The 27,242-nt window shown below is 46.6% G+C and overlaps 1 protein-coding gene across 2 annotated transcripts in view; it reads left to right on the plus strand.

The window, feature by feature from the left end:
- Positions 1 to 27,242, plus strand: part of LOC128329335 (uncharacterized) — a 145,197-nt gene that overhangs the window by 4,369 nt on the left and 113,586 nt on the right. For both annotated transcript variants that reach the window (XM_053260344.1, XM_053260345.1), the window contains exon 7: positions 12,993 to 13,094. In XM_053260344.1, the coding sequence (XP_053116319.1) occupies positions 12,993 to 13,094 (102 nt within the window). The remainder of the gene's footprint in view (positions 1 to 12,992; positions 13,095 to 27,242) is intronic.

A 27,242-nucleotide genomic window follows, 5' to 3' on the forward strand; every position in this document is an offset into this window, starting at 1 on the left:
TATTTAGATGGTTATTCTGTGAATGGGGGAAAGAAATGTGCTTTTGAATTTAATGGCTGCTTTTATCACGGGTGTGTAACCTGTTATTCAGCACACAAACAGCACCCCATGTTGTCGGAAACCTATGGTTTTCTCTACAATGCTAGTGAGAGGAAAGCAGATGTCTTAAAACCCTTGGGGTTTGAAGTCCGTTGTATATGGGAGCATGAGTGGCATGACATGGTCAAGGGGGATCAGAAGGTGGTAGATTTTCTGAAGCAGCAGGGATTTCCAGAACCTCTGGAACCTAGAGATGCGTTGTTTGGGGGCAGGACAGGCTGTGTGCATCTGTATTATGAGGCGAAGGAGGGAGAACAGATTCACTAGTCAGATTTTACCTCTCTCTATCCTTTTATCATGCGAAATCGCCAGTTTCCCATAGGACACCCTAAAGTAATTTATGACGATTTTAGACCACTCTCTGAATCTGTTGGAATTGCCAAGGTGAAGGTATACCCACCACACCGTCTCTTTTTCCCTGTCCTCCCTTTCAAAGTGAACGGGAAGCTCATGTTTCCGCTGTGCAGTCTCTGTGCAGACTCACAGCAGTTGGAGCAATGCAGGCACAATGATGAGGAAAGGGCTTTAGTGGGTACATGGTGCACTGTAGAATTGAATGTTGCTGTGGCTAAAGGTTACAGGGTGGCACATCTATGAGGTTTGGCATTTTGAAAGGAGTTCTGGCAGCCTCTTTTCAGAGTACGTCAAAACATTTCTCAGGCAGAAGCAAGAGGCTTCGGGCTACCCAGCAGAGTATGTCAGCAGGGAGGATAGGGAGAAATACATTGCTGAGTATTATAAGAAAGAAGGTGTGTGTTTACGCCCCAAGATGATTGCATCAAATCCTGCTAAATGCCAGATAGCCAAGCTTTTCTTAAATTCCTTGTGGGGGAAATTTGCTCAGAGGTCAAACCTTCCTAGGACATCCATAGTAAAAAGCCCTAATGAGCTTTCCCAATACCTCTTTTCAGATAGCTATGAGGTCTCTATGTGTGAATTCCTTGATGATGATGATACATGTTGTGTGTCTTGGAAAGATGCAAAAGAACGTATAGTTCCACCAGGTCACACAAATGTTTTTCTGGCCTGCTTTACAACCGCCTATGCACGCCTGCATTTGTACTCTATCATGGAGAAGCTGGGGGAACGGTGCCTGTACCATGACACAGATTCTGTGATCTATGTGTCTCGTGAGGGGGAGTACAACCCACCCCTTGGAAACTTTTTAGGGGAGCTGACAAACGAACTACCAGCAGACCAGTACATAACAGGGTTTGTGAGCACAGGTCCTAAATCTTACGGCTACAAGCTGTCAGGGGGTAAATCGTGTATTAAAGTCAAGGAAATTACTCTGAACTTTTCTAATTGTCAAAAAATTAATTTTGACAGTCTGAAAAATCTGGTTTTTGCCTACGTTTTGGACCAGAACCCAACACGTGAGATTGTGGTAGAGCAGAATGGCATCGTTAGAAATAAGAGGAGATGGGAGACAGAAACACGTCTTTTGAGGAAGACACAGAGAGTGGCGTTTGATAAGCGCGTCATCATTGAGGGTTTTAAGACTATACCCTACGGGTATTAAAATGGATGTTCGATGGCAACACCCCTTCTCCGCTATCCTTGCGGGACCAAGCAATAGCGGAAAAACGTTTTTCCTTAAAAGAATGCTGGACAATGCACACAGTGTGCTATCTGTGATGCCTGAAAAAATCGTATGGTGTTACTCTTGTTGGCAACCTTTGTACAAACAATTGCTCTGTAAATACCCTATGATAAAATTTGTAGAAGGTATGCCTGAGAAAATTGATGATGATGACTTGTTACCCCCCAATAAAATCTGTTTTCTTGTTCTGGATGACCTGATGAGTGCTTCATCTGACAGCCAGCAAATTGAACGCGCTTTCACTGAGTTTGTTCACCACAGGAATCTGAGCGTTTTTCTCATCACACAGAATGTTTTCTACAAAGGAAAAGCGGCCCGCACCATAAGCCTTAATGCCAAGTATATGGTGCTCTTTAAAAACCCAAGGGATAAATTACAGATCATTAATTTGGCGCGTCAGATTTTCCCCGGGGATGTCAAGTATTTCACAGAGGCCTACCACGATGCCACACGGGAGCCTTATGGTTATCTAGTTGTGGATTTAAACCCTAGAACTCCTGAGGATTATAGGGTCAGAACGGGTCTTTTCCCTCCCAAATGGCCTGTCGTGTACATCAAGAAAAAATCAAAGGGGGGATACAAAAGGGGGTCACACTGATGCTTTCACAGGTATTCCTGTTACCCCACTGCTCTGAGAGCCATGTCTACCCGCGTGAAGAGAAACTTAGCCCTCTTAAAACTCCTTATTAATGCCTCTCCACAGCAGAGGAAAGCCATACTATGTGCAGCTTCTGATGATTTAATATCAGCCATATCCAAGATTGCCCTAAACACCTTAAAAGGAAATATTCCATTGTCTCCGCACCAGATGCGTGTGCTAAGAAAAAAGCGTGGATTAATTAAAAAACTGAGTAACAAGCGCGTATCTCTGAGAAAGAAGAAGCTTTTGCTCAAGCAGTCTGGAGGGTTTCTTGCGTCGCTGTTAGGAATTGCAATTCCTCTGATAACAAGCCTTTTAACCAAACAATAATGGAGTATGCGGAAAAGATGTACATGGTCCCCAAACACCAGATAGATCTGCTAAAAGGGAACCCTCCTAGGGAGGAAAACATCAGAGCTGCTACAATCTACGCTTTAGACACTGAAATGCAAGGTGTTCTTCAGAGGTCTGACTTAACAGAATATGAAAAGGCTAAACTTTATGAGGGCCTACTTCAAAAATATTTAACACATGTGAGAATGGGTGATACCGAAAAGGGAAGACTAAACCTGTTTCTACCACAGCCTGAGATGCCAGCTGCTGAAGCTACACACAGCTCTGATCCCTCCTTTCAGGAAATCTTGGACACTCTCCCTGTGCGTTCTAGGAACTCGGCAAAGATTTTGTTAAACAAGCTGAGGCAGAATGCTGCAGTTACAGCGTGGGATGAGCGGGGGCGTTTTGTCTATAAGGGGACGGCTGTTGACGGTTCCAACATGGTGGATCTGATCAAGGCATTCACTCAAGTTCATACCCTGCGTTCCAAACGCTTCCCCAAAGGCTGGGATTTGTTCATGAACGGTTTGGCAGAGTTAAATGTGCCTACCTCTGTGGCAGGAAACCAGACCAGTAGGGAGTTTTTGGAGCATATGGAGAATCCTACCCCTGCAGCTAGCCCTCTAACCTTAACACCTACACCCAGGACTTCTAAAATACCCGTGAGAACTCACTGGCTCCAATTGTAACCTGCTACATAGATATTAAAACATGTAAAAGTGTCAAATAAATTTTCTCTCTGAAATATATTTTACAGGGTGGTAGTTGCTGCTTTGCGGGTAAGAATGATACAAGCACACACACGTATACTTTTTAAAGACTCAAGGCTTACTTTATTGTTCTGTGAAAATCAGTACAAGATCCACAACCTTGCGTGTTTTGAAAACAATTTGCGACATGCCTAGGCATGCATTTCTTTTTCTTAACATACAGTTCGACCATCTGGTCATTTCTTTCTAAATCCCCAGAATACAATTCTTGAATCTGCTTAAATGTTAATCCCCTACCCCTCTGCAGTAGAAAGAACAAACAGTGGTAGCCGCAGGTCACAGAGTCGTGAGCTTGGAGCTGTCGGGGTTGAAAGACAGTCTTAGAGGCATTTTTTCTTTAAAAATTCATTATCGCTTTGGGAAAACGTGGGTGATTTGGGGGGTGTCCATAAGAATCAAAAAACTCTGCCTGGTTGTCTTCTGGCAGGTAGATGGCTAACCAATGTTCTCCCGGGAATTTATGGGGGTGTGTGTTCACTACTAATCCCACAGGTCTTTGTAGCAGTCTCTTTCTAGGCAACCAGTCACTAGGGAAAACTCCAAAGAACGTCTTTCGGGTGCAGGGGCTGGCAGACAGTACGCGTGTTAATTGTATGCTATCCATATTACATATAGTCGAACAGTACATCCCGTCTGTGGTTTATCTCGATGAGATTGTCAAATACCGCATACACAATCATGTTAATGGTCAGTTGAAGCGGTCTGGCAAAACGTATCTCGGCCCTCAGATTCCCTGTCTTAATCAGGGAATAGTGGCTCCCGCATTCTTGGTCGGGTGTTAGATCAAAAGCAAACAGTGTGTAGCCTTTCCCATATTCTTCCCTATTAATGAGCAGGGGTCTGTCTTCTAGATGCTTGCCTGTGACCTGTAGCAACCCCACATACTCACGGATATAGTTACGCGCTGCAAAATCTGGCTGGTAAGGCTTCATAGGGACGGGAGTACTATCCATATAGAGGCAGGCAAAGTTAATGTCATAATGCTTGAAATTAAAGGGATTTTTGGTATATGAACCACTAAATGCATCGTTATCCACAAAACCAATGATGACAGTTTTTGGCAACTGCCCTAAATACAAATTTTCCTGGTTGCAGACACGGCTTCCAGCGGGGATACTGAATACTTTCATACTCACACGATCCACAGGGTATTTTGCATTGGCTGTGAGCAATGCCTCCGCATGTGCTAACCGCACAGAAGGGTTCAGGGAACATTTCTTGATAAAGAGGGATGCCGATAGTATTTGCAGCTTGTAGCGGGGGTTAGCTCCACCTGCCATCAGACAGAACGTGTCCTTGTTGCGCGTTAGTTTAATTTTCACATCTACACCGTTTAAAAGCAGTTTTTCTTGAAACATAATATCTGTGTGTAGATGCCCCATTAGGTCCACCTTCTGACTTTCAGATGTGAACGCTGCTCTGTCTAAAAATCCTAAATTCTGCCCATCTAAAGCTGTTATCTCGTGAAAGCCCGGGGCATCCTTATAAAATAATCCTGCTGAAAACTGTGTAGATAGAGTGGCCTCACTGTAATTCATCATCGCTTCAATGAAAGCCCTGTAGGGGTAAGTGCTACTGCTCTGACTGACAAGACGGTCTCCCAGGGTCACATCCACCTGGCTAAACATGGCTGCTAGTGGGTAGTTCACAAACCCCACAGCAGAGTCCTGTGCCAAGTTGGTCCCATCCTCCTTGACAATTTTACAACACACATATAAAAGCGTGTTATTCAAATCCAGGTAAAAATCTCCAGACCCCGCAATGAAAAAGTCCAGAGGGGCTGTGTCTGTCAGGGCTGTAAGCGGTGGAACCTCGACATATACGCTTCTCTCGATACTTGTTTGTGTTGGTGCGATTTGGAAAAGGTCCAGTTCCGATTTCATGCATTCTTCGGAGCTGCAATGTATAAAAGCCATTATGACTTAAAAGATGTCACCGGAAGCACGTTTCCTCTTCCCCTTGGGATGCCTTCGATGCTTCTGAGGCCTTTTCAGGTTCACCCCTTTTCTTTTAAGAGGTTGGGGAGGTCCTGATAGCTGCACACGTGCTGCTTTTCGTTTTCTTTTGATATACATCAGTCCTGACCCCCCTTGTGAGGAAGAAGCTTGATCCATCCTGTTCAGAACTGCTTGGGAGGCATGGCCCACTACATCTTTGGCAATCCCTCGCGCTGCTGTTTTGATGTGTGGCCTAATGATTTCCAGCCCCCGCCTCAAAAGAGGTACAGCTTTCCTGAAAAGGATCCTAAATATACCCCCAATTCCAGCCCCATACATGACAGGGGCCCCCATGAAGCCAGGAAGAGCGCTTCCGGCTTGGGCCCTGTAATAGTTCTTGTAAAGGGCGGGGTCGCCATAAGTTTTCAGAATTGGCATTTTTTCTTTCCCCTTAAAGTTGTAGGCCTCTTCTGGGGCGAAAGTGTAGCTTCACAATAACCTTGCCAAAACGGAATGGCACACATTTGTCCTGATCCGTCTTTATCTGGACCGTGATCGTATCAATATACGATCAAGAGCCTCTGGTGGCGCAGTGGTAAAACTGCCGCCCTGTAACCAGAAGGTTACAAGTTCGATCCTGACCAGGGGCTCAAGGTTGACTCAGCCTTCCATCCTTCCGAGGTCGGTAAAATGAGTACCCAGAATGTTGGGGGCAATATGCTAAATCATTGTAAACCGCTTAGAGAACTCTGGCTATAAAGCGGTATATAAATGTAAGTGCTATTGCTATTGCTAATATGGTGCTTGCTGACAGAGATGTAGTGTGGCTTATCATAAACAATGTTAACACATTCACCGTTCAGGCCCTTCACGGTGATACTTCGCAAAAGGGGTACATGGTGGTCTCCCACGATCTGATACTCTACAATGTCTGTATAAACAAACAGAGTGTTGAACCCCCCTGTTATATCTGCAGGAAAAGGGAAACCTTTGCCTGCTGTATCATGAACAAACAGAGTTTTGACCCCACTGGCTATGCTTGATGGGTAAGACAGCTCTTTTGGGTGTGTGTCAGGGAGGAGTCCTAATATGTGTGCTAATTCTGCCCTGGCAGAAAAGGTGTATGCATTGTTAGGACTCATAATTTGTATATATCTAGTAACAGAGTCATAAAGCAGGGTAGTCCCCTCTAGAGCCTTCTGGGTGCTGGTGATTTCATTCATATCGTGCAGCAAATCGTTTATGCTGGAGTAATATCCCTTTCGTAAGTAGAAGGTCCATTTCTTTAACCCCTTGCTATATTGAAAGGGGGTGTCTGTCGTGATGGTGTCCCATGTGCACGGGTACTGTATCTCTGAGAGCCCCACCTCCCACTCCCTGGGAAGATCCAGTGGCCTGGCTAGTTGGATGGTGAAATCTGAGCTAGCGTTCTGTGGAAAGGCCTTCTTGCTGGCGTTACTAGGGAGTGTGATGTAAAAACCCTATCACCCATTGCAGAGGTCTGAAGCAGGTACCCAGCTATTGAACTTGTCAGGCCACCCCACCCACTTCACTAAATGTCGTTTTACTTTGCCACGGCCTTTTGTAGCTAGAATTTTTTCAATCCTGTACAATTTGTCCTCTCCTGCTTTAACTTTCTGTAATTCTTCATGATAGAAGCTCCCAATAACTGGCTCACCCATGTAGTCTTTTACCAGATAGACCGGGCGTTCAGCTTTTCTGATGACTCGGTCCACTATAAACAATTCTGTGGTGTAGTTCTGTTCATAACCTTTCTCAAAAACCCCTTTAATTTTTGAAATCCTGACGTGATCTCCTTTTCTTAACACTGGAGACTTTGCTTTTTTATGGCTACAGCTTCCATAGACTCTTCTCCAAACAGACAGGTCGTTGCTGGTTGTGACATCTACCGGCCTGCATTGTATGGTTCTGTGAAAGCTGTGGTTATAGCACTTTAGGAGTTGAGGCAGGACATCAATATACCTGAATGTGTTATGAGCAGTAAAATACCTCCACATACGTGTTTTCAAGGTTCGGTTCAGTCTCTCCACAAGAGCAGCTTTGACATCGTTGTTGGTGACAAAGTGGTGAATACCTCACCAGCTTGCCAGTTTCCACATTGGGGTCTGGTTTTTCAGGCTTTGTAACCACAAGGCCATCCAAGGTTTCCTCCTCCTCACCGCTTGCAGATGATGAAGTAAAGCACACAGCCCTACAGTAATCGGACCATGGATCGGTGGGGCTTGGGGTCAGGCAGTCACAAGATGACCAGTCTTCGCTCGATCTGCAGCACTTACGCTCGCAATAGACGACCCTTGACCGGGATGACAAGTAAGATTCGCACCCGCACTCATCTGAATAAGTATACTCTCCACATGAGCTATCACAACACCTCTCGTCGCACCAATCAAATTGGGGTCTGCTCTTCACCCATTTTCTCTTTTTCCTAAGCCGCTTTTGTTTCACAGGCTCTTCTGTTTCAGAATCTGAGGAACACACGTTTCCCACTTTGGAGATGGTAGTTGGAGGCTCTTCATCTTCAGTTTCCATGGTGGTTAGAAGGCTGGTGTCACAGCGCCCGCAATCACATTCTAGTCTACCACCCTCATCCGAGGGCCCTGCTGCAAAGTTAGTCTCTGGAACCTCACCAGCAATAAGATCAGCCCTCTGAGGGGTTTTCATACTCATAGGAGGGAAGGACAGACTCCGCGCTTGTATAGGCTTAATCTTCGTGGGTGCCTGTGGCGATGATAGGTCTGTGGCACGCGGTGGAGTCCTAGCGTCAGCCATCGTCTCTGTACAGCTGTAAAATGGCTTCCCTCTAAACGTACCACCCCTAACCCTGTTCGTAGAGGGGTCACTTGACCCCGTTTCACCCAATAAAGTTACACAAAATGGCCACCCGACCATTATCACGCCTGCGCACTCGGTCCTTTCCAGACCCTGAAACCTGTTCCTATTGGTCCAGGGTGGCTAGGTGTGTTCGTAGAGGGGTCACTTGTCCACCTTCGGACATGTCTGGACATATTCTGGGGTAGGGGTGGTAGGGTGGGTGCCAGACTTCCGGGGTGAGGGCATACCCCTACTTCTGACCCTTTCCGACCACGTGGGGCCTCCTCTGGGCCTTTTCGCCCAATAAAGTTGCACAAAATGGCCACCCGACCATTATCACACCCGCTCACTCGGGCCTCTCCGGAGCCTGAAACCTGTTCCTATTGGTCCAGGCTGACTAGGCGTGTTCGTAGAGGGGTCACTTGTCCACCTTCGGACATGTCTGGACATATTCTGGGGTAGGGGTAGTAGGGTGGGTGCCAGATTTCCGGGGTGAGGGCATACCCCTACTTCTGACCCTTTCCGACCACGAGGGGCCTCCTCTGCGCCTTTTCGCCCAATAAAGTTGCACAAAATGGCCACCCGACCATTATCACACCCGCTCACTCGGGCCTCTCCGGAGCCTGAAACTGTTCCTATTAGTCCAGGCTGACTAGGCGTGTTCGTAGAGGGGTCACATGCCCACCTTCGGACATGTCTGGACATATTCTGGGGTAGCCGTGTTAGGGTAGGTGCCAGACTTTTGGGGGTAACGGCGTCCCCCACTTCTGACCCTTTCCTGTCACGTGGAGGTCTCCTCAGCACCTTCTGATGACGTATTTCTGGTGACGTAAGCGCATTTTGACAGCTGCAAGCCCCTGCCCCCGTGACGTCACTGTGATGTCATCCTCCAGCCACGTGCTTTTGTTTGTAAACAAAACCACATGGTTTTTGACAGCAGGTATGCCCCTATACTACTGTGGATCTTTCAGCTGAATGAGAGAAGCTGTTGGCTGGAGACAAGAGCTTTTGGATCAAGCATGCAGTTTGCTCAGAGCACGGCTGAGAGTCAGAGCACCATGGCTGGGGAAGTCTTGACTTCTCACTGCGCAGTGGAAGTCACAGACAGTTCCTGTCCATGGACAGAGTTCCTGCCTGTAGCTCCGCGGCTTGGGCAGAAAACACTTGGATTGCTCAGGAGCAGATCTTGCTTGTAGGCACAAGACTGCCTGTAGGCAATAGACTGCTAGTTCTCTGTCCAGTAAGCCTGTTCTTTATAGTTGTATTTTCCTTTGATCTCTCATAGAGTCTATTCAAATCTCCTCATCTTTTCCTGGGTCCCCAAAAAGGTGACAACTTGCTGTTACCTTCTGGATATCATCTTTTAATTATTCAGCCAGTCCAGAGAGATCTCAAGCTCATCTTCTGTTAGCTGCTCTCTTGAGGAGGGGACATTGCCCAAAGCAAATCTGCATCTCTGAGTTGCAAATGTGCCCCTTCTCTTGTCCCAGATTTGCTAGCCTGATCCCAAAAGGTGTTAAAGGTCAGGAGTTAGTGAGAGAATTAGTTCTATTTGTGTGAGACAGCAATGACATTATTTCTTGTGTACCTCTATCTAGTGTGTCATTATAACAAGAGAATATTTAAAGTAACATAAAAAGGGGTACATGTGTGAGACGAGTTAATCAATACATTTGACTGAGACAGAAGCATCCTGTCAGTGAGGAAAAGGGATAATTTCAGCAGTGTGAGACTGGTCATTAAGCCTGACCCATTGAGTCTCTTGTGAGTTCCACAAACACTGATAACCAATGCTAGATTACCCCTGCCTTTACAAATCATTTACCGGGCAGTCATGAGATCTGGGCATCATGTTCACCTCAAGTTCAGGCATTTAATTGAACTCTTAATATAAAATGAAATGAGACACAGGCCTGAATTCCATAGACTTTTGGGTTGGTACCTCTGAGTCTAAGGTTGGGGTACATGTGCCCCAACACTCCAGGGGGTGTTGAGTGGGTAGTTTACCACTCCACCAGATCTATGAGGCAATTAGAAAGGACTAAGGCTTCTCTTACAAGGTAAAACCATGAGGGGGGCCAGGGGTGTAAGGTGGCTGGAGTGGGCCCAGAGACAACATTTTGAAATGGGCCCCTCACTGATACACACACACACACACACACACACACACACACACACACACACACACACACTTCACAATAGATAGTCATGTGACTTGCCTCTGGGGCACCCCTCGAGGCGTGGGGGCCCCCAGGCAGCTGCCTACCCTTGCCTAATAGTAGTTACACCCCTGAGGGGGGCATATGGACTACAGATGGCTTTCTGGGGTTCTGCACCTTGTCTGCAACTTCATTCCTTTATGTGCTTTATTAAGGCAGCCCCCATTCAATCAAGGAGGGGAGGCTTATTCAGTAATTGGCAGTAGCCTGTGGTGGAGCATGTTTATGAAAATAAATGCAAAATCAAAATATGGTTAAGTTGAGAAGAATACATATATTTAAATATAAAGGTCATAAAAAGGAAATATGCTGGAAGCTAACGATAGCATTTTTAGTTTGTTAAAAATGGAATTTGTGATTTAAGTCTTGTCTTTGAAAAGAGTTGACTATTAAAATGTGCAGTAAATCATGTGTAATTGAAAAAGGGTTGTAATTGTAAACGTAAGTGCAAAAGGTTGTTCTACATCTGAAAGTTGAAGACACTTTCTAGAATTTACAATAAGTTTTTTATTTACTGCCAGGCATGCACACCAATGTAGAAACAGACTTGTATTAAGGTGCATAAACAATGCAGTCACCAAAAGAAACCTGAAAAAGCTTAATATGCAGAGACTGCTTCTATGAGGCTGATGAGTACAGGTGTAATTGATGGATTTCTTTGTGACTTTTCCTGAGAGCTAGCATAGTGTAGTGGTTAGAGTGTTGGACTAGGCCTGGGAAGACCTGAGTTTGAATCCTCATTCAACCATGAATCTCACTGGGTGACTTTGGGCCAGTCATGTATCTCTCGGCCTAACCTACCTCACAGGGCTGTGGTGAGGATAAAAAAACCCCATGCACACCACTCTGAGCTCCTTGAAAGAAGAGCGGGATATAAGTGTAAATACAAATTTTTAAAAATAGGCACATGGATGAACAAAATCTCTCTTCCTATGCTGTTTGCTCTGATTGATTGGAAGGGGAAAGGAGGGGACAGTTGGATTAACATTCCAGAATTGTTCCTAAGTGTACCCCTTATGAATTAATGTATTAGTTTCTCTCTCTTCCTTGCCCTAACCTTGAGATTCCCCAGCGATAGCCCTGCCTGCTCATTTTGTGTATCTTACTCTGAAGATGGAGTGGGTTTTTTGTTTGTTTTATTGCGTGTTGTAGCTGTATGTGCATGTAGGCTGACTTGTGTTTTGGAGGAGGCACAGAGGCTTTAAGGCCCCACTCCGAATGCAGGTGTGCGCACACTGCCTGGATAGTGGTTAGAGTGCTGGACCAGGACTGGGGAGACGCTAGTTCAAGTCCCCATTCAGCCATGAGACTTGCTGGGTGACTCTGGGCCAGTCACTTCTCTCTCAGCCTAACCTACTCCACAGGGTTGCTGTGAGGAGAAACTGAAGTATGTACACTGCTCTGGGCTCTTTGGAGGAAGAGCGGGATAGAAAAAATGTGAATGCTGCTGCTTGCTGGCAGATAGCAGCTGGCGGGGCGGGGAGGGCAGGGGGGTTGCTAATACACACTGCTGGATTTGGAATTCAATGAACATGCTGATCAGGGAATGTAAGGACTCCATCCAGTCTCCAGTACCTCTCTGAATAGCTGATAGCTGTGGTGATTCCTGCTTTCTGAAGAAGGCTGTATCTGTGCTGCCTCAGCAATTTGAATCACTGAAAGCATGTAAGGTGCAGTTTTAATGTTCAGTTAGTGCCATCATTTCTTAATTAAAAGATAAACAAGCTTGACTTTTATTTTTGAGGTGATATTCTGGTGAAGTTATCTGAAAGATGAGTGTCAGATATTTGGGGGGTGGGTGGGGCGCAATTTCAGTGCTTGCCCTAGGCGCTATTTGCCCTAGCTACGCCTCTGGGGCCATGTCAAAACAGGGAAGTAGATAGGTGCAGCATCAGGTAGCAGTTGGGGGGGAGGGTTCCCTGGGGGGAGGCTGCACCCAGTTGGGGCCCACGGCCGAGGGGCAGTCCCCCCTACTCCATTTCATCCCTACACACCTGGTCTCTGTGATGGGATTCTCAAACAAAATTTGTGGGGTGGAATCCAGAGCTGCATTTCTAGCACCTGAACAGCCTTCCGTTTTTCAGACCTGAGCACCAGATCTAGGAAGGGATCTGAAGGGGACATCTGCTTTTGCAAAACATTTTTCTGACATGTCTTTAATTATGAAGGGAAACGGGAGCGCACACAGCTCCCAAACCTGGGTAGGACCCGTCTCCTACTCTCATTAGAATTGTATAAACCAGCCCACTATGAGGAATTATGGTTTTGCAATAATTTCAGTCCGTAGGAGACCAGGTTTAGAGCGGGAATGCTGCAAGACACCTTGTCTGTGTACCTGCAAAACTGTCAAAGATCTGTGAGAGCCAGAATTGGGCTGTGCTGGCAAACCACAAAGCAAGGTTTGAAGGTTATGGAAAAGCAATTGTGAAAACCAGCCCAGAGTTTCCAGTTTGCCATTGTAATGGCGACAAAGAAATGTCTCCCAGATTCACTGGGGGAAACCCAATTTACTGAGTGCATTTTAATTTAATGATTTTATCTACTTCATATTTTCAGAAGTTCGGGTGCAGGAAGCGAGGGGGGAGGAAGCGAAGCTGGAAGAAGAGAAACTGAGCGGGAAGGAACGTGATCTGGAAAAGCCTGACCATTGTTATTTTTGTAAATATGATTATTTTTGTAAATTATTATTATTATTCCTATTATTGTTGTTGTTTTTATTGTTACTACTACTACTACTACTATTATTATTATTAGTATTAGTATTATTATATTATTATTTTAAAAAAACATAATTTTGAAAGACACACCTCTTCTTCTCCTCCATGATCTCTGCAGCAAGAGTTCTGCTTATGTACAGAACAACATTTGGAAGCTTCGGAGGTTTTGTAGAGCATTCTGGTTCCTGCTCTGAAATGGGGAGACATGTGCATTGTGCGTGCCTCTAGGACAGGAAGATACTCCTGTCCCTCAGTTACTTGACAATCATAACTCTAGCAGCATAACTCTAGCAGCAGCAGGGGCAGATCCGCCTGAGGACTTGCTCACCCACCATTCGCTGCCTCTGCTGCAGGCCCCCCACTGACCCCACCAACCACTGCCTCTGGTAGTAACTTGAGAAAGGCTTTGGTGTACGGGCTTAAGGGGAGGAGGCAGCTTGGTGGAAGCAGTTTCTCATTGCCCAGCCCCCAGTTGCCAGTCTTGAAAGTGTTGGGAATTCTCTCTGGTAAGAGAATCCCTTTTTCATTGCAGCAGAGTGCACAGAGGCACAACACAGCGGAATTTGGTTAGGCATGCGTGTATGCTGAGAGTAAAGTAACTTGGAGCCAGTTCATAGTTTCAAATCAATATATATGGCATTTATTAAAGAACTCCATTCTAGATAGGAAAGTGAGGAGTTAGGATCTCTAATCTAGCTAGCTAGCTGGATACAGATGGATTCTGCATCTCTGCACACTTGGTGCAGGGAGAAGAGCTTGCATGTTGCAAGGTAGAAGGAAAAGGAAGAGAAGGGGGAGAGAAAGGAAGTGGCTGGAAGGAAAGAAGTGTCCCTGAGAGTAGCAATCTACATTCCAATGGGATAGTGGAAGAGCAGTAGAGAAAGGATGACCAGTGTCTTGACCCTCTAGCCCTCTGACTCACTAGTCTGTCCTCCACTGTCTTTGAGACAAGAGACTGTGCAAAGTCCTTCACTTCCAACAGAAAGGTGGCCAAGGTAATGAGAAAAGGCTGCCAACTAGGAAACAGTCTCCTCAACCTGTGCCCCTTGAAATGCTGTGGAGGGTGTGAGGCTGTCATAGCTTTCCTCAGGTGAGCAAGAAGCTGGGTCTGCTCCTACTTGGCAGGGAGAAAGTCCCGGAAGAGTAAGCTGAGTTTAGATCAGGGATGCTCAACTCTGGTCCTCCTGCAGATGTTCGCTTCCAACTCCCATAATCCCTGTCTATTGGCTACTGTGCCTGGGGATTATGAGAGTTGTCATCCCAAAACAGCTGGGGGCCCTAAGTTGAGCAGGTCTGCCTTAGCGGTATCAAGTGTTGACAACACCTCTGACCACTGGCAGAGTAATTTGTCCCTCAGAGTTATCCCATAGCGCCATGCCTTGACTTGCCCTGCTGCCACAGGGTCAAAAGGAGAGCCTGGCACATGCTAAACATGAAACATGTTTTCTCGTGCTAGTTGGATAGGACTTCATCATGCCAAGTCAGTAATAGACTGTCTGTTACCAGGGCTTTGTTTCTTCCCAGTTTCTGGCCCGCTGAGTGACTAACTTGAGCATAACAGAGTGGCACTGGAGACACATCTCGGTACTTGGAGCGCTGCCCGCAGGAATTTAGACTGTACAAGTTCCAGAGCCACAATGTTGGGGAAGGGGCCCAATTGGGCACCATCGAGAAGCTAGCTAGTGACTTGGCTGTGAACAGTTCAAGGGCCGCGGATACATAATGGCCTCCTCTTGTCGGCAGGCATTTGAGAATGGCAGAGGCACTTCTCTGGACATTTAAAGCCAGGTGTTCTTCATGGCCTTTCCTAGAGCCACCAGAATGGAAAACTACTCCCAAGTCTTTGAAGTGTGCAGCTTGCTCAATCTTATGCCCCTCAATGTGCCAAGAGTGGATCTTGGGCCTCCTGACAAAGGCCATCATTTTAGTTTTGTGATCATTGATTTCCAGGCAGTTCTCCCTGCAGTGCAGTGTCAGGGCCCTCAGTCTTCTTCTAAGGCCAATGGGGGGTCCTTGAGAGGATGGCTGCATCAGCCACGTAGAACAGGATGGCAATGTACCTCCCAGCGCGCTTTGGAAGGTGGAAATCTGGGTTGCTGAGCTGGCCCATCATACAGTTAATGTAGAAATTGAAGGGGAGTGGAGCCAGAATGCATCCTTGTTTGATGCCCTTCAGCTCTTGTGAGGTGGCCTTGGGGGCTACATCTCACCTGGAGTGATGTGTTCGCGTGCAGGGTGCGATGAAGTTATAGCAGGCGCCGGTCAATGGAGGAGGCTTCCAGGTTCTCCCTTCATTTGACTCGTGAGATGGAGTCGAATGCTGCCTTAAGGTCGATGAAGGCAGCATAGAGGGAGGTCACCCGGCAGGAAGCGTATTTCCCGATAAGGTGCTGTAGAACTAGGCACTGGTCGATGGTGGAACGCCCTTCCCTGAAGCCCGCTTGTTCCTCAGCAAGAAGATTTTCCTGTTCCAATCCATCTTTAAGCATCCCGGATAGGTGTCTCGCATTAGGTTTGCTGATGGTATTGAGCAAAGTGACGGGTCTGTAATTGGCAGGGTCATCCTTCTTGCCCCTTTTAAATATAAGGCAATGATCACTGCCCCCCCAGTCCTTGGGAATTTGGGCACTCGTGTCAACATTGGTGAAGTGCGAAGCCAGGAAAGGGGCCCACCAGTCTAGCTTATTTTTAATGACCTCTGGTGGAATAAGGTCCTCGCCTGGAGCCTTCCCCAGTCTTAACTGGGTGACTAGACTGTGAATCTTTGAGGTTGACACTGGTGCCCTCGCTGGAGTGTCTTCAATGGCACAGGTGGAGTTTCTGCAAACAGCAGCAGGCTCTTTGTATAGGTCATGAAAATAGTTCTCCCAGATCTCTGGATGAAGATGACAGTCCAGGTGATTTGGATCATAAGTGGGAGAGTGCTTTGTAAAGATGCCAGAACATGGCAGAATCTTTGGCTTAATGGCCTGAATGAGACCAATCCAGGCATCTTTCATGGCATCTCTTTTCTTACGAAGCAGCAGAAGTTTGTGCTGTCTTTTCTGCAGAAGGAGATTCTGTGCGGCCAACTGTCCAGAACTAGCTTTATAGACTTGATAGGTGTAGGGATGGGCTTTTGGGGCTTTAGCACAGTCCTTATCCAACCACTGCTTGGAGGCCTGTTGGCACTGTGCACGTAGCTGACAGATCTTGCGAGAGAGGAGCTGCTGTTATTCCTGGACGAGGGCATTGTAGGACACCAAAGGTGGAGAAGTAGGGTCGTTAGTTAGTGAGGATGATTGAATACGCTGCATGTGGTCAGAGGCGAATAGCTCACTTAGTGCTTGATCCAGTTGTGGAGACCCATTTAGCACGGCAATATGCTCCTCCCGCCAAGGATATGGTGGGATGATCATGGTTCTCCATATGGGACTGATAGATGAAAGGCTTTAGAAGGAGCGAGATGGGGAGATGATCACTGTCAAATTTGGAGACAACCCTCAAAACCCTCCACCAGAGGGAGAAGGTTCCCTGAGGCGATAAAGTAGTCAATCAGACACATCCCAGAGAAGGCCAGATAGGTGAAGTTGGCAGGATGGTCGTTTTCAAGCGAGTCCTTCAGAATGCAGAGATTAAGTCGGGTGGTCATTAGACTCAAGCAGAGACCTGCATAACTTGACCTTTGGTCCTTTGAAAGATGGATAAGAGGGAGCCCGTCTGCCTCGGGACTGGGTGGATAAGCCCTCTGTTGAGTGTATGAAGTATGGTCATCAGGGCCCAGCCTAGCGTTTAAATCACCACCCTTTACCAGAAATGTATTCGGAATGGAGAGGAGGAGATCTCCTACGTAGTTTTCCAGTTCAGTCCACATTGATCTGACCTGAGGCTTCCTCTGTATCGGAGAGAGATAGATGTTAATTTTCAGCAGACTGCAGCAGCCGAATTGAATCAAAACTGTCATAGCATATTGTTTGAGCAGTGGAAGCAGCTTCGAGGATGCGTGTAGAGAGGTGGCAACAAGCACACCTAGGCCACCTTTGCATCTGCCACAGCCTGCCCCAGGTACAGCTCCAACTGTATAAGAGTGAAAGACATTGAGTAATATCTCCCCGGATGAGCCTGAATAGCAAGTCCTGGGGACAAACAACAGGGCAGGCCTGCGGTCTTAATGTCCTGCTTGTGGGCTTTCGTGAATCATCTGGCTGACCACTGTTGGAAACAGGATGCTGGACTAGATGCATCTATGCAATCCAGCAGAGCAATTCTTACATTTGTGTTAAGATGATGAAAATGGTCTCTTTATCATTTGGCCACCTGCCTCTCTACCTAGTCTACAATTTCAAATTACAGAAAATTTAATCTACAATCCAATCTTCAGATGCAAAACAAAAGCACTTAAAAACAGAAATAACACCAGCATCCCTGCCAGCCTCTACTATTCAGCACCCCCAGTTTACTCCCCACATTTCTGAGATTTCACCAGGTACTAGACATACCTTTCAAGACCATCATTACAGCCTTGAGGACTGTAGATCTTCTTTTGGAGGAAAATGTCTCAGGACGCTGAATTTCTTTCAAAATACTGTGCTTGTGCAATGCAACGGTAGAATCAGGGAGTACATAGACTTCTGGCAGTGGAGTGGTTGGCCTGCTGGATCCAAACACAGCTTTGATGTAATGCCTCATATGACCTCTGTAGAACAAGATGGAGCCACACTCCAGTAGCTCCAATCATGCCAGCAAAGCATCTCCGATGGGTGTGCCCAAGCACACCCACATCCATGCCATGTTCCAGGCAGGATTGAAGCTCACCTTCCATCCCCACCCCTGGGAGAAGAAGTTTGTGCAAATCTTCTAATACAGGATTCCCAACCAGAAAAGCATACCTTTTCTGCTCACAGACCAGTCCTTCAATTCAGATACCCTGAAGAGATTGTGTGTGTGTGTGTGTGTGTGTGTGTGTGTGTGTGTGTGTGTGTATGGATGGATTGACTGATTGATTAAGTGCCCTCAAGTAGGTGTCAACTCTTAGCCACCACATAGACAGATTCTCTCCAGGGTGATCTCTCAGGTCTCTCAGTGATGCATTCATTGCTGTCATAATTGAGTCCATCCACCTTGTTGCTGGTTGTCCTCTTCTCTTTCCTTCAACTCCCCCCAGAATTATAGACTTCTCAAGGGAGCTGGGTCTTTGCGTAATCTGTCTGAAGTACGATAGTTTGAGTCTGGTCATTTGTGTCTCGAGTGAAAATTCTGGATTGATTTGTTCTATGATCCATTGGTTTGTTTTCCTGGCTGACCATGGTGTCCTCAAGAGTCTACTCTCGCACCAAAGTTCAAAAGCGTCAATGCTTTTTCTATCTTGTTTCTTCAAAGTCCGCCTTTCACATCCACAGAGTGTCATGGGGGAAACCATTGTCCAAACGATTCTAATCTTTGTAGGTGTAGACTCCTCACGGCATCTAAATATCCTTTCTGAGGCCTTCATTGCAACCCTACCAAGTGCTTGTCTGCGGCGTATTTCTTGACTGCTGAATCCTTTACCGTTGACAGTCGATCCTAAAAGGGAGAAGCTATCCACCACTTCAGTGTCTTCTGTGTCTATTCTGAGGCTGGTTGCTGTACCCCTTCCTTGTCTTTAGTTTAGTCTTCTTTACATGTAATTGTAGTCCCATTTTTTCACTGTGCTCCTTCACTTTCATTACTAGAGCCCCATTCTCAGCTCTCAGAGTGGTGTCATCAGTGTAGCGCAGTCTATTGTGTATCTATGCACACACAAATCTAAAAGTTACAGTTATGAAACAGCTTACTCCAGTGACTGGCTTTACATCCAGACTAAGTTACTCAAGAGTACTCCCACTGAAATTAATCAACTTGTCCCACTAATTTCAAGAAGACTGCTGATGACTAACTTGCTCTGGATGTAAGTCTGTGGCTGGAATAGCCTGCCTCATGACTGTAGCATTAAAACCTGGCGCTGATATTCTGTCGGTCAGGATGAGGGAAGGAGTACGCTGAGCTTCTGCACGTAGCCAGCCAGTCAGAAGCACAGGAAGAGAGGCTTCACCCTCCTCCCTCCCCTTCTACAATAGATACATCACTGAGAATAGGTTGGCTTCCAGCCGGCAGTCCTCAGATGAGGAACACATCGCGTGGCAGGAGGTCTCTGCATACCCCCGAGAGCCCTTCAAGTACCACTAGAGGTACTAGTACCCCCTGTTGGGAACCCCTGTTCCATATACAGAGAGTTCTTTTTTAATTCATATCCAGGTTTCCATCTGTACCAGAGAGAGGCCCTTTCCACAGCAAGTCTGCACAGCTACCAATGGCAAAACGTAACCAATCACTATCTTGGCTTCAATGGCTGGTCTAGTTGCCTCATCACGGTAAGGATGACCTGCTGTTTTCACTGTCATTTCAGTGAAAAGAAGCTTTCATACCAAGTCTGCAGGTATGCTTCATTTAAGTGTCATGACCTACCTCCATGGGTAGGTGAGAGAGCAAGCCAGTAGCTCATTGTGTGCTGAGCGTAGACAGAAGTCTGCCAATTGCTAATCACTTCTATAACCAAATGGTCTGCGAATTCACTACCTCGGAGAAGTGATGAACTAGTTTGATCTAATATGTAAGCAGCTCTCCACTGTAAATGTATTGTGTCTACAGATGTGGATTGGCTTTGGTAGCCAGCTCTTCATAGTTGCCAACTTCCTCCCCAGGCATGTCTGCTTGCCCAGCACAAAGCCAGACTCCTCCCCCCTCCAAATTCCCAGTGTGTGGAGAACTCAGGAGTTGAGAGGAGCCTCTCATTTTGTGCTCGCCTACAGTATTGTTGCCGGAAATATTCCTAGTCACTCATGGTGACCTGCAAAACGTTGAGATATAAAGGCAGTTCACACAATGCTCCTGTTTTAGGATTGTGTGCAAGGGAAAGGCTGGAGAGAGAGAAGTGATTTCTGGGGGAGAGGAGCCGAGTCAGAGAGTGCCTTCCTACCCAGCTCGCATACCCAGCACTTTACCCAGGCAGGAAGAAACATATGTCTGTTCTAATCAGAGCCATGTGAACTGCCTCACAGAGTACCTTGAGGGGGATGAGGGTGGGAAAGGAAGGATGGGATGGATGGAAGTAGTGGGACTTCTATTATTATTATTATTATTATTATTATTACACTTATATCCCGCTCTTCCTCCAAGGAGCCCAGAGCGGTGTACTACATACTTGAGTTTCTCTTTCACAACAACCCTGTGAAGTAGGTTAGGCTGAGAGAGAAGTGACTGGCCCAGAGTCAAACTCGGGTCTCCCCGGTCCTAGTCCAGCACTCTAACCACTACACCATGCTGGCTCTGCCTTTCCCTCTATTGCTCTCAAAATCCCAATTTGAACAGTTTCAGTCAGTCAGTCAGTCAGTCATCCTTTATTGCAGTCATAGACCAATACTTCGTAAAACATACATACTTACAAAAAACTCAGCATAATAAATCAAACAGATTGTAATATTGACAGGTTAAAATTAAGACAGTTGTGGTGAACTCCAGATAGATCTTACTGAAAGCCCAAGAGAGCAGAGCACCCACCATTACAATCATAAAACAGGAATCACGGAAAACAGAAGGCAAAACATTAATGAAAACCTAAGCGGATGTTGCAAATGATATAACAGTACCTTGCCATTTTGCAAATTAGGTCGTCATCAAGACTGGACAGTAAATACTTCAAATAGAAGTCATCCAAATGCCCAGGGAAACGTTGCAGCAAAGGGGACACTAATCTTAAGCGGGCGTCCCTATAGAAATGACAGTATAAAATGGCATGCGCACTTGTCTCCACTTGACCAGACCCGCAAGGGCAAAGTCGAGCAGAGAAAGGGGTACCTTTAAATCTTCCCTCCATAACAGCAGATGGAAGTGCATTTAGACAGGCGAGCGTCAAAGCACGTCTAAATTTAGGAATGGTAATTAGACTCAAATAGCTAGCTGGTTGAATGTTAAACATTTGATCCCCCAAAAAGACATTCTTAGGCAAGGAATCAACTTCTTCCTGCAGTTCCATGTCCATGATACGTTGTTTGATCTCAATCCTGGCTCGATCATATTCCATTTTGATCATCTCATCCTGAAAGAAACCATAATGAGCCAATTTGTCAATAATTTGGGTCTTCCACTTCATTCTGAAACAATCAGTCTTAATAAGGGGGGCCAGTCCTAGACAAGAGAAGACAAATTTTAACCAGAATAATATGATATTCCTCCAATAACAAGTTTCCAATCTAATCATACCCACCTCTCGTCTTAACGCAACATTAGGCACGCATCGGGGGACTAACAATATAGATCTCAGAAATGTAGACTGCAGGGCTTCTAAAGCCGTGAAGTTGCTAACAGGTCCTATTTGGGCTCCGTACAGCACTTGAGAGTGGACTTTGGATACAAATAGTTTAACTGCAGCGGGGATATAAGAAGCCCCCCTCGAGAAATGAAAAGATGTCATAAGGTTCGTAGTTAGCTGTGGCGTCAACAAAGTAGATTTGAGGTGGGCATTGCGTGAGCCTGATGAATGGAAAACCACTCCTAGGTATTTAAAGGAGTTGACCTGTGCAGAGCCGGATTAACGGAGTAGCAAATGTAGCATTTGCTACGGGCCCCGCGTTTCGGAGGGCCCCGCATGCCCAGCTTGAACTGCCCCTTCTTCTTTCTGCTCTCGACTGAGTTGGTGCCGCTTCTCCGTCCTCGCTGCCTGCTGCTGCCAAAAGTCTGTTTCCCTTGCAACAGAGATGCAAAGGTTTCCCTTTTGGAAGGAACTAAGAAAGGAAGGAAGGGGGGAGGGGGGCGGCAGCAGATCAAACAGCCAAGAGCAGGGCGTTTGTCTGCCTGACGGTGGCGTGGAGTGTAGGAGAACTGGGCGTTTAGCTAGATGCACCGGGACTGCTTTTCAGTCTGCGCTGTAATGTGAGCGCGGCTGAGTGGTGCGAGATGGGAGGTTCTGCTCGGCAGCAAACACGGAGCAGGTTCCCGCCGCTTGTACACACTTTTTGCACACATGCCTCCCTCTGCAGTCAGCCAAACAGCTCCGGGAAGGAAATTCTGTGCCCTGTTTTGCACTCAGAGCCTGACTTTTGCTGTCAGCGGTCATATTCTCTCGCAGCAAGCAAACATGCCTAACTCCTAAGGAGGTGCTCCGTGACTTCCCTCCTCCCTCTCCCGGCCCCCTTGGAGCTTCCCAGCTCCGTCTGGTATAGACAGTAGCAGCAGCTCATAGGAGCTCTAGCAGCGCTGCTCACCACGCTCCAGCTGCAGGCCGGCTCAGACTGGGGGGAGGGAGTTTTGTACTCTCATGGGATGCTAGCAATAGGTATCCTTTCAGGCTGTTCCTTCCCTGGTCCAAAATCTCTATAAAAGGTCTCTATAAGGACAAACATGGGTGTGGCGTAACAAGGAGATTCATGGAGATTTGCAGAAAACCACGAGGCAAAGGGAGAGGTTCTAACTCTGTCTTATACTATCTTGTGAGCGGAAAATGACCATCTTGACACCAATAGGCTGGAGGGGATTCCAGGCTGGAGTCGGTAAGGTGATTGTCTCCAAATCCTCAATTTGGGAAAGGTTGGAGCGAAATAAATAGGCATTACTTCAAGTCAGTTGTTTTAGGGCGGGTTGGTTCTCATGAAAAAGCCAAGGGGTGGGCTTTTTAAAAGAAAGTCGACTATTATAGCAAATGCAAATATGGAATTATTTTACTTTGCATAAATTAGTAAATAATTTGTTTTAATATTGATGTGCTTTTTTAAAATTTAGGGCCCCATTATAACATATGCTACAGGCCCCGCACTAGCTTAATCCCTGGACCTGTGCAATCCTGTGACCATTGATGGAGCAGCAATATTGCCTAGGACGTTTTGCAAAGACTAGGACTTTAGTTTTTCCATAATTTATCTCAATGAACTCTTGGGAACAAAATTTTGAAAGGAGGCCCAAAGCACGTCTCAAACCAATTGGGGTTTGGGACATGATTGCCATATCATCCGCATATAAAAGAATCGATACATGCTTATTTGCTATTTTGGGAGGATGCATGTTTATATTCCACAATGCACTACATGCACAATGCAATGGGGGATTTGCCTGTCAGATTCTGTATCTCCTAGGGCTGAACTCAGCCCAAACGAGACACACAATAACTGGCAGCCAGGTTAAGGGTGCGCTTGCAAAATCTTAGCTAACAGCCGGGTTGGTTTGAAGGGTTAGGAAGGCGAGAAGCATCGGGATCCATGGGGATCCCGGCCTAACATCAGCCGGGCTGCCCTTGCCCGCGTTAGGCTGGTCATGAGAACAGTCCCATTGATTTTCAGGCCCAAGATACAGCATTCTTTAGACATTCACCCAGCTAGCATTGATTATTAGCTCAATCATTTTCAGCAACAAATTGACATGCCTAGATCTTCCTGTCCAGTCTTCTAGATTCTTGGCTCGGTTAGGATGTTGGATAACGGCTATCTTTATATGCATTGACAGTAATAAACTCAACTCAACTAAAACTAAGACATGCCTATATATCTCAGACCAATCTTTTCTTATAACAGAAAGATATTGTCTTTCAGAGTTTCTTATGGCCGCCAAGAGAGCCCAGAAGCTTGCAGCACATCAAGCACTCTTGGACGCATTTCAAAAGATCCTGCTTGTTGTTCTAGGCAAGGCCTTTTCCTTTTAAAAATAAAAACACATTTTTAAAATCCTGCTTCTCTCCCACTCTTAACTGGGGTTCCAAGTGGTTTCCATCCACAGGACGGATCAGATCCTCACCTGCTTAGCTGAGTTTCTCCCAGACCATTTTCTGAGTCCTAGGTGGAAGAGCAGAGACACAAGTTACTGGCTTTAAAGCTTGGGATCTTCTCCTATGATGGTGGGAATTGTGGAGGAGGAGACTCGCCATCCAGAAATGCATGGTGACGAAGGCCAAGGGCAACAAAGAGTGGGCTAAGGCATTCTTCATCCAGATGAGATGGCTCCCCCATGAGGCAAGGTGAGGTGACAGTCTCAGGCGGCACTTATGCCCTAGGATGGCAAGTGTAGGCACCCTGCCCCTCTGCAGGTGTAGTCTCACCTGCCTGCTACCACCGCCTCCCACCAGCTCCTCTACACTCTGTCACCCTCCTTTCAGGTGTCCTCCCCTTTATCCTGGCCCCGCTCCTGATGCAGACAGTGGTCTCTACCTCTTCTCCATTGCCCAGGTGCCTTATCTTTTGAAAATTTATTTAATCTATTTTAATTGATTTTGACATTTAGATCCCGCTCTTCCTCCAAGCAGCTCAGCGTGGTGTACATGCCTTTTTTTATCCTCACGACAACCCTGTGAGGTAGTTTAGGCTGAGATATATGACTGGCCCAGAGTCACCCAGTGAGTTTCATGGTGGAAAGGGGATTAGAACTCGGGTCTTCCTGGTTCTAGTCCAACACTCTAAACACTACACTATGCTGGCTCTTCTGGGCATGTCACTGTATGAAATTGCAAGTCAGCAGTGGTAACAGAGAAAATGGTGCTTCTAGCATAGAGCGGTGGCCTCTCCTCATTGCTTCTGCTTTGCTAGCTACAGTAGCTGCTTCTCTCCCCCCAACCCCATCAGCAGGGGAGACTTGTGCATAGGAAGAAGAGAACAAGAAGGAAACAGATCCAGCTACTGGAGCAAGAGAAGCAGTGGCAACAAAGAGTCAGAAGCCTACTCTGTGAAGAGCAGACACAGCTTGAGGCGGTGAGCAGGCTTTTCTAAACAGAACAACTAGCCTTCCCCCCTTCAAACCAACTAACAGGAGGAGGGGAGATTTTGAGGGGCTGGTTTCTCTTTAAGGAGTGTGTGTGTGTGTGTGTGTGTGTGTGTGTGTGTGTGATTTGCCAGAGCTAGCATTTGCCAAGGCTAGCAAACCCCAGTGTTTTTGTTTGTCCCGACCTGGAGGGGGCAGAGTCAGCTAGGGGTGTGGGAGACCCCACGTTCATTTGACATTTCTTGGACCCACATCCTGTGTCTCAGTTGGAAACCTACTCCCGACATAAGAAGTGATGGCCCAAGAACATAGCGAACAGAGCATAGTGAACAGGGATAGCAAACAGGACGTTAGCATTTTGCAGTTGTTTAGCGGGAAGTGTGCGGAGGAGCCTGGAACAAGCCCCCGTGATCACAAGGAGCGCAGAGGAGAAGAGAATGTAAGTACGAATCCCTCCATCATATTCTTGAGAAAGGCTGTTTGGACAGTTAAATAGCTGACCAGTAGAGCTGCGACCTATCCTAATAAACTATCTCTAAATACTGCAAACAGCCAACAAAAGCGGTACGGAGACAGAAAGTCAGCAGGGGAGGGGGCACTTCCCAGTATATTGCACAGAGTGCCACATGTATGACTATTTGCCCCATGGGCCGAAGTCATGGGTGTGTGCTCGGTGCAATGAGCTCCTGGCTCTCAGGGAACCAATTTCGTTCCCTTGAGACCAAGGTGGTGAATCTGGAGAAGCTCCGAGAGACAGAGAGGCATGCGGACGAGACCTTCAGGGACACGGTAGAGGCATCCCACTCCAGGGCTGATAGCTCCTCTGCTGTCAGGGAGAATGAAGGTTTCTGGCAAGGAAGACATTGGTCTGAGGAAAAGGGAAATGCTCCTTTAGAAGGGACCCCTTCATTGGAACATGAGCTCACATCCTTTCGCACAGAGGATACTCCTGCGGGGCGGGGCCTCTTTGTAGTGGGTGATTCAATCATTAGAGGTATAGATAGATGGGTTTGTGATCATGTGTTGACTGCACGGTGACTTGCCTGCCTGGTGTGAAGGTTGCGTACATCACACATCGTGATGCTGACGGGAGCTGGGCAGTATCTGGTTCGGCAAATGCCATCCCATCCTCGATAGAAAGGACAGGGAGGGGCGCCTTGGAGGTGGAGTAGCACTGTATGTTAGGGATAGAATCTAACAAGCTAGAAAACCGAGGTGGACTGGAGTCCTCCACAAAACCCTGTGGGTGACAATACAAGGCATGAAAGGAAACGTGCTACTGGGGACATGCTATTGCCCTCCGGATCAAAACGCTGACAGTGACTGGGAGTTGCAGGAGGAAATCAGGGAGGCGTCAAGAAAAGGCAGGGCTGTAATAATGGGTGACTTCAATTACCCACACATAGACTGGCTAAATTCAGTCAGGTAATGACAGAGAGGTCAAATTTCTAGATACACTCAATGACTGTGCCCTAGAACAGTTGGTCTTGAAACCAATCAGAGAGAAGGCGACCTTGGACTTAATCCTGAGTGGCACCCAGGACCTGGTGCGTGATGTCAGTGTCATCGACCCTTTAGGGAACAGTGACCATAGTGCCATCAAATTCAGCCTACGTGCCGGGAGAGAATCACCAAGGAAGTCTAACACAGACATTTTGCATTTCAGAAGAGGAAACTTCTCCCAAATGAGGAGTATGGTGAAAAGAAAACTGAAAGGGAAAATCAGGAGAGTCACTTTGCTCCAGAATGCATGGAGTTTACTGAAATCCACAATACTAGAAGCCCAGTTAGACTGTATATCCCAAAGGAGGAAAGGTACCACTAAGTCCAGGAGGATGCCAGCATGGCTAACAGGTACTGTCAAGGAAGCCATCAAAGGGAAGAAGACTTCCTTTTGAAATTGGAAGGCCTGTCCAAACGAAGAGGACAGAAAGGAACACAAACTCTGGCAAAAGAGATGCAAGGTGACAATATGGGAGGCAAAAGGAGAGTTTGAGGAACATTTAGCTAGAAGTATCAAGGGGGATAGAAAAAACGTCTTTCAATACGTCTTTCATCAGAAGCGGGAAACCTGCCAGGGAGGCGGTTGGACAATGAGGGAGTGAAAAGGATGATTAAGGAGGATATGGAGGTTTCAGAGAAGCTCAATGAGTTCTTTGCGTCTGTCTTCATGGCAGACGATACTGAGCATATAGCTGTTCTTGAACCAAGCTTTTCGGGGATGGAGGCTAAAGAACTGAGTCAGATAGAAGTGACAAGAGATGATGTTCTAAACTGTCTGGGGGGGAAAAACAAACGAACATTGACTTGACTTTCAGATGCCTTCAGTTGCTTGTTCTCCCTCCATGCTCTCTTC

The sequence above is a fragment of the Hemicordylus capensis genome, chromosome 6, assembly GCF_027244095.1.
Source record: "Hemicordylus capensis ecotype Gifberg chromosome 6, rHemCap1.1.pri, whole genome shotgun sequence".
NCBI classification, from domain to species: domain Eukaryota; kingdom Metazoa; phylum Chordata; class Lepidosauria; order Squamata; family Cordylidae; genus Hemicordylus; species Hemicordylus capensis.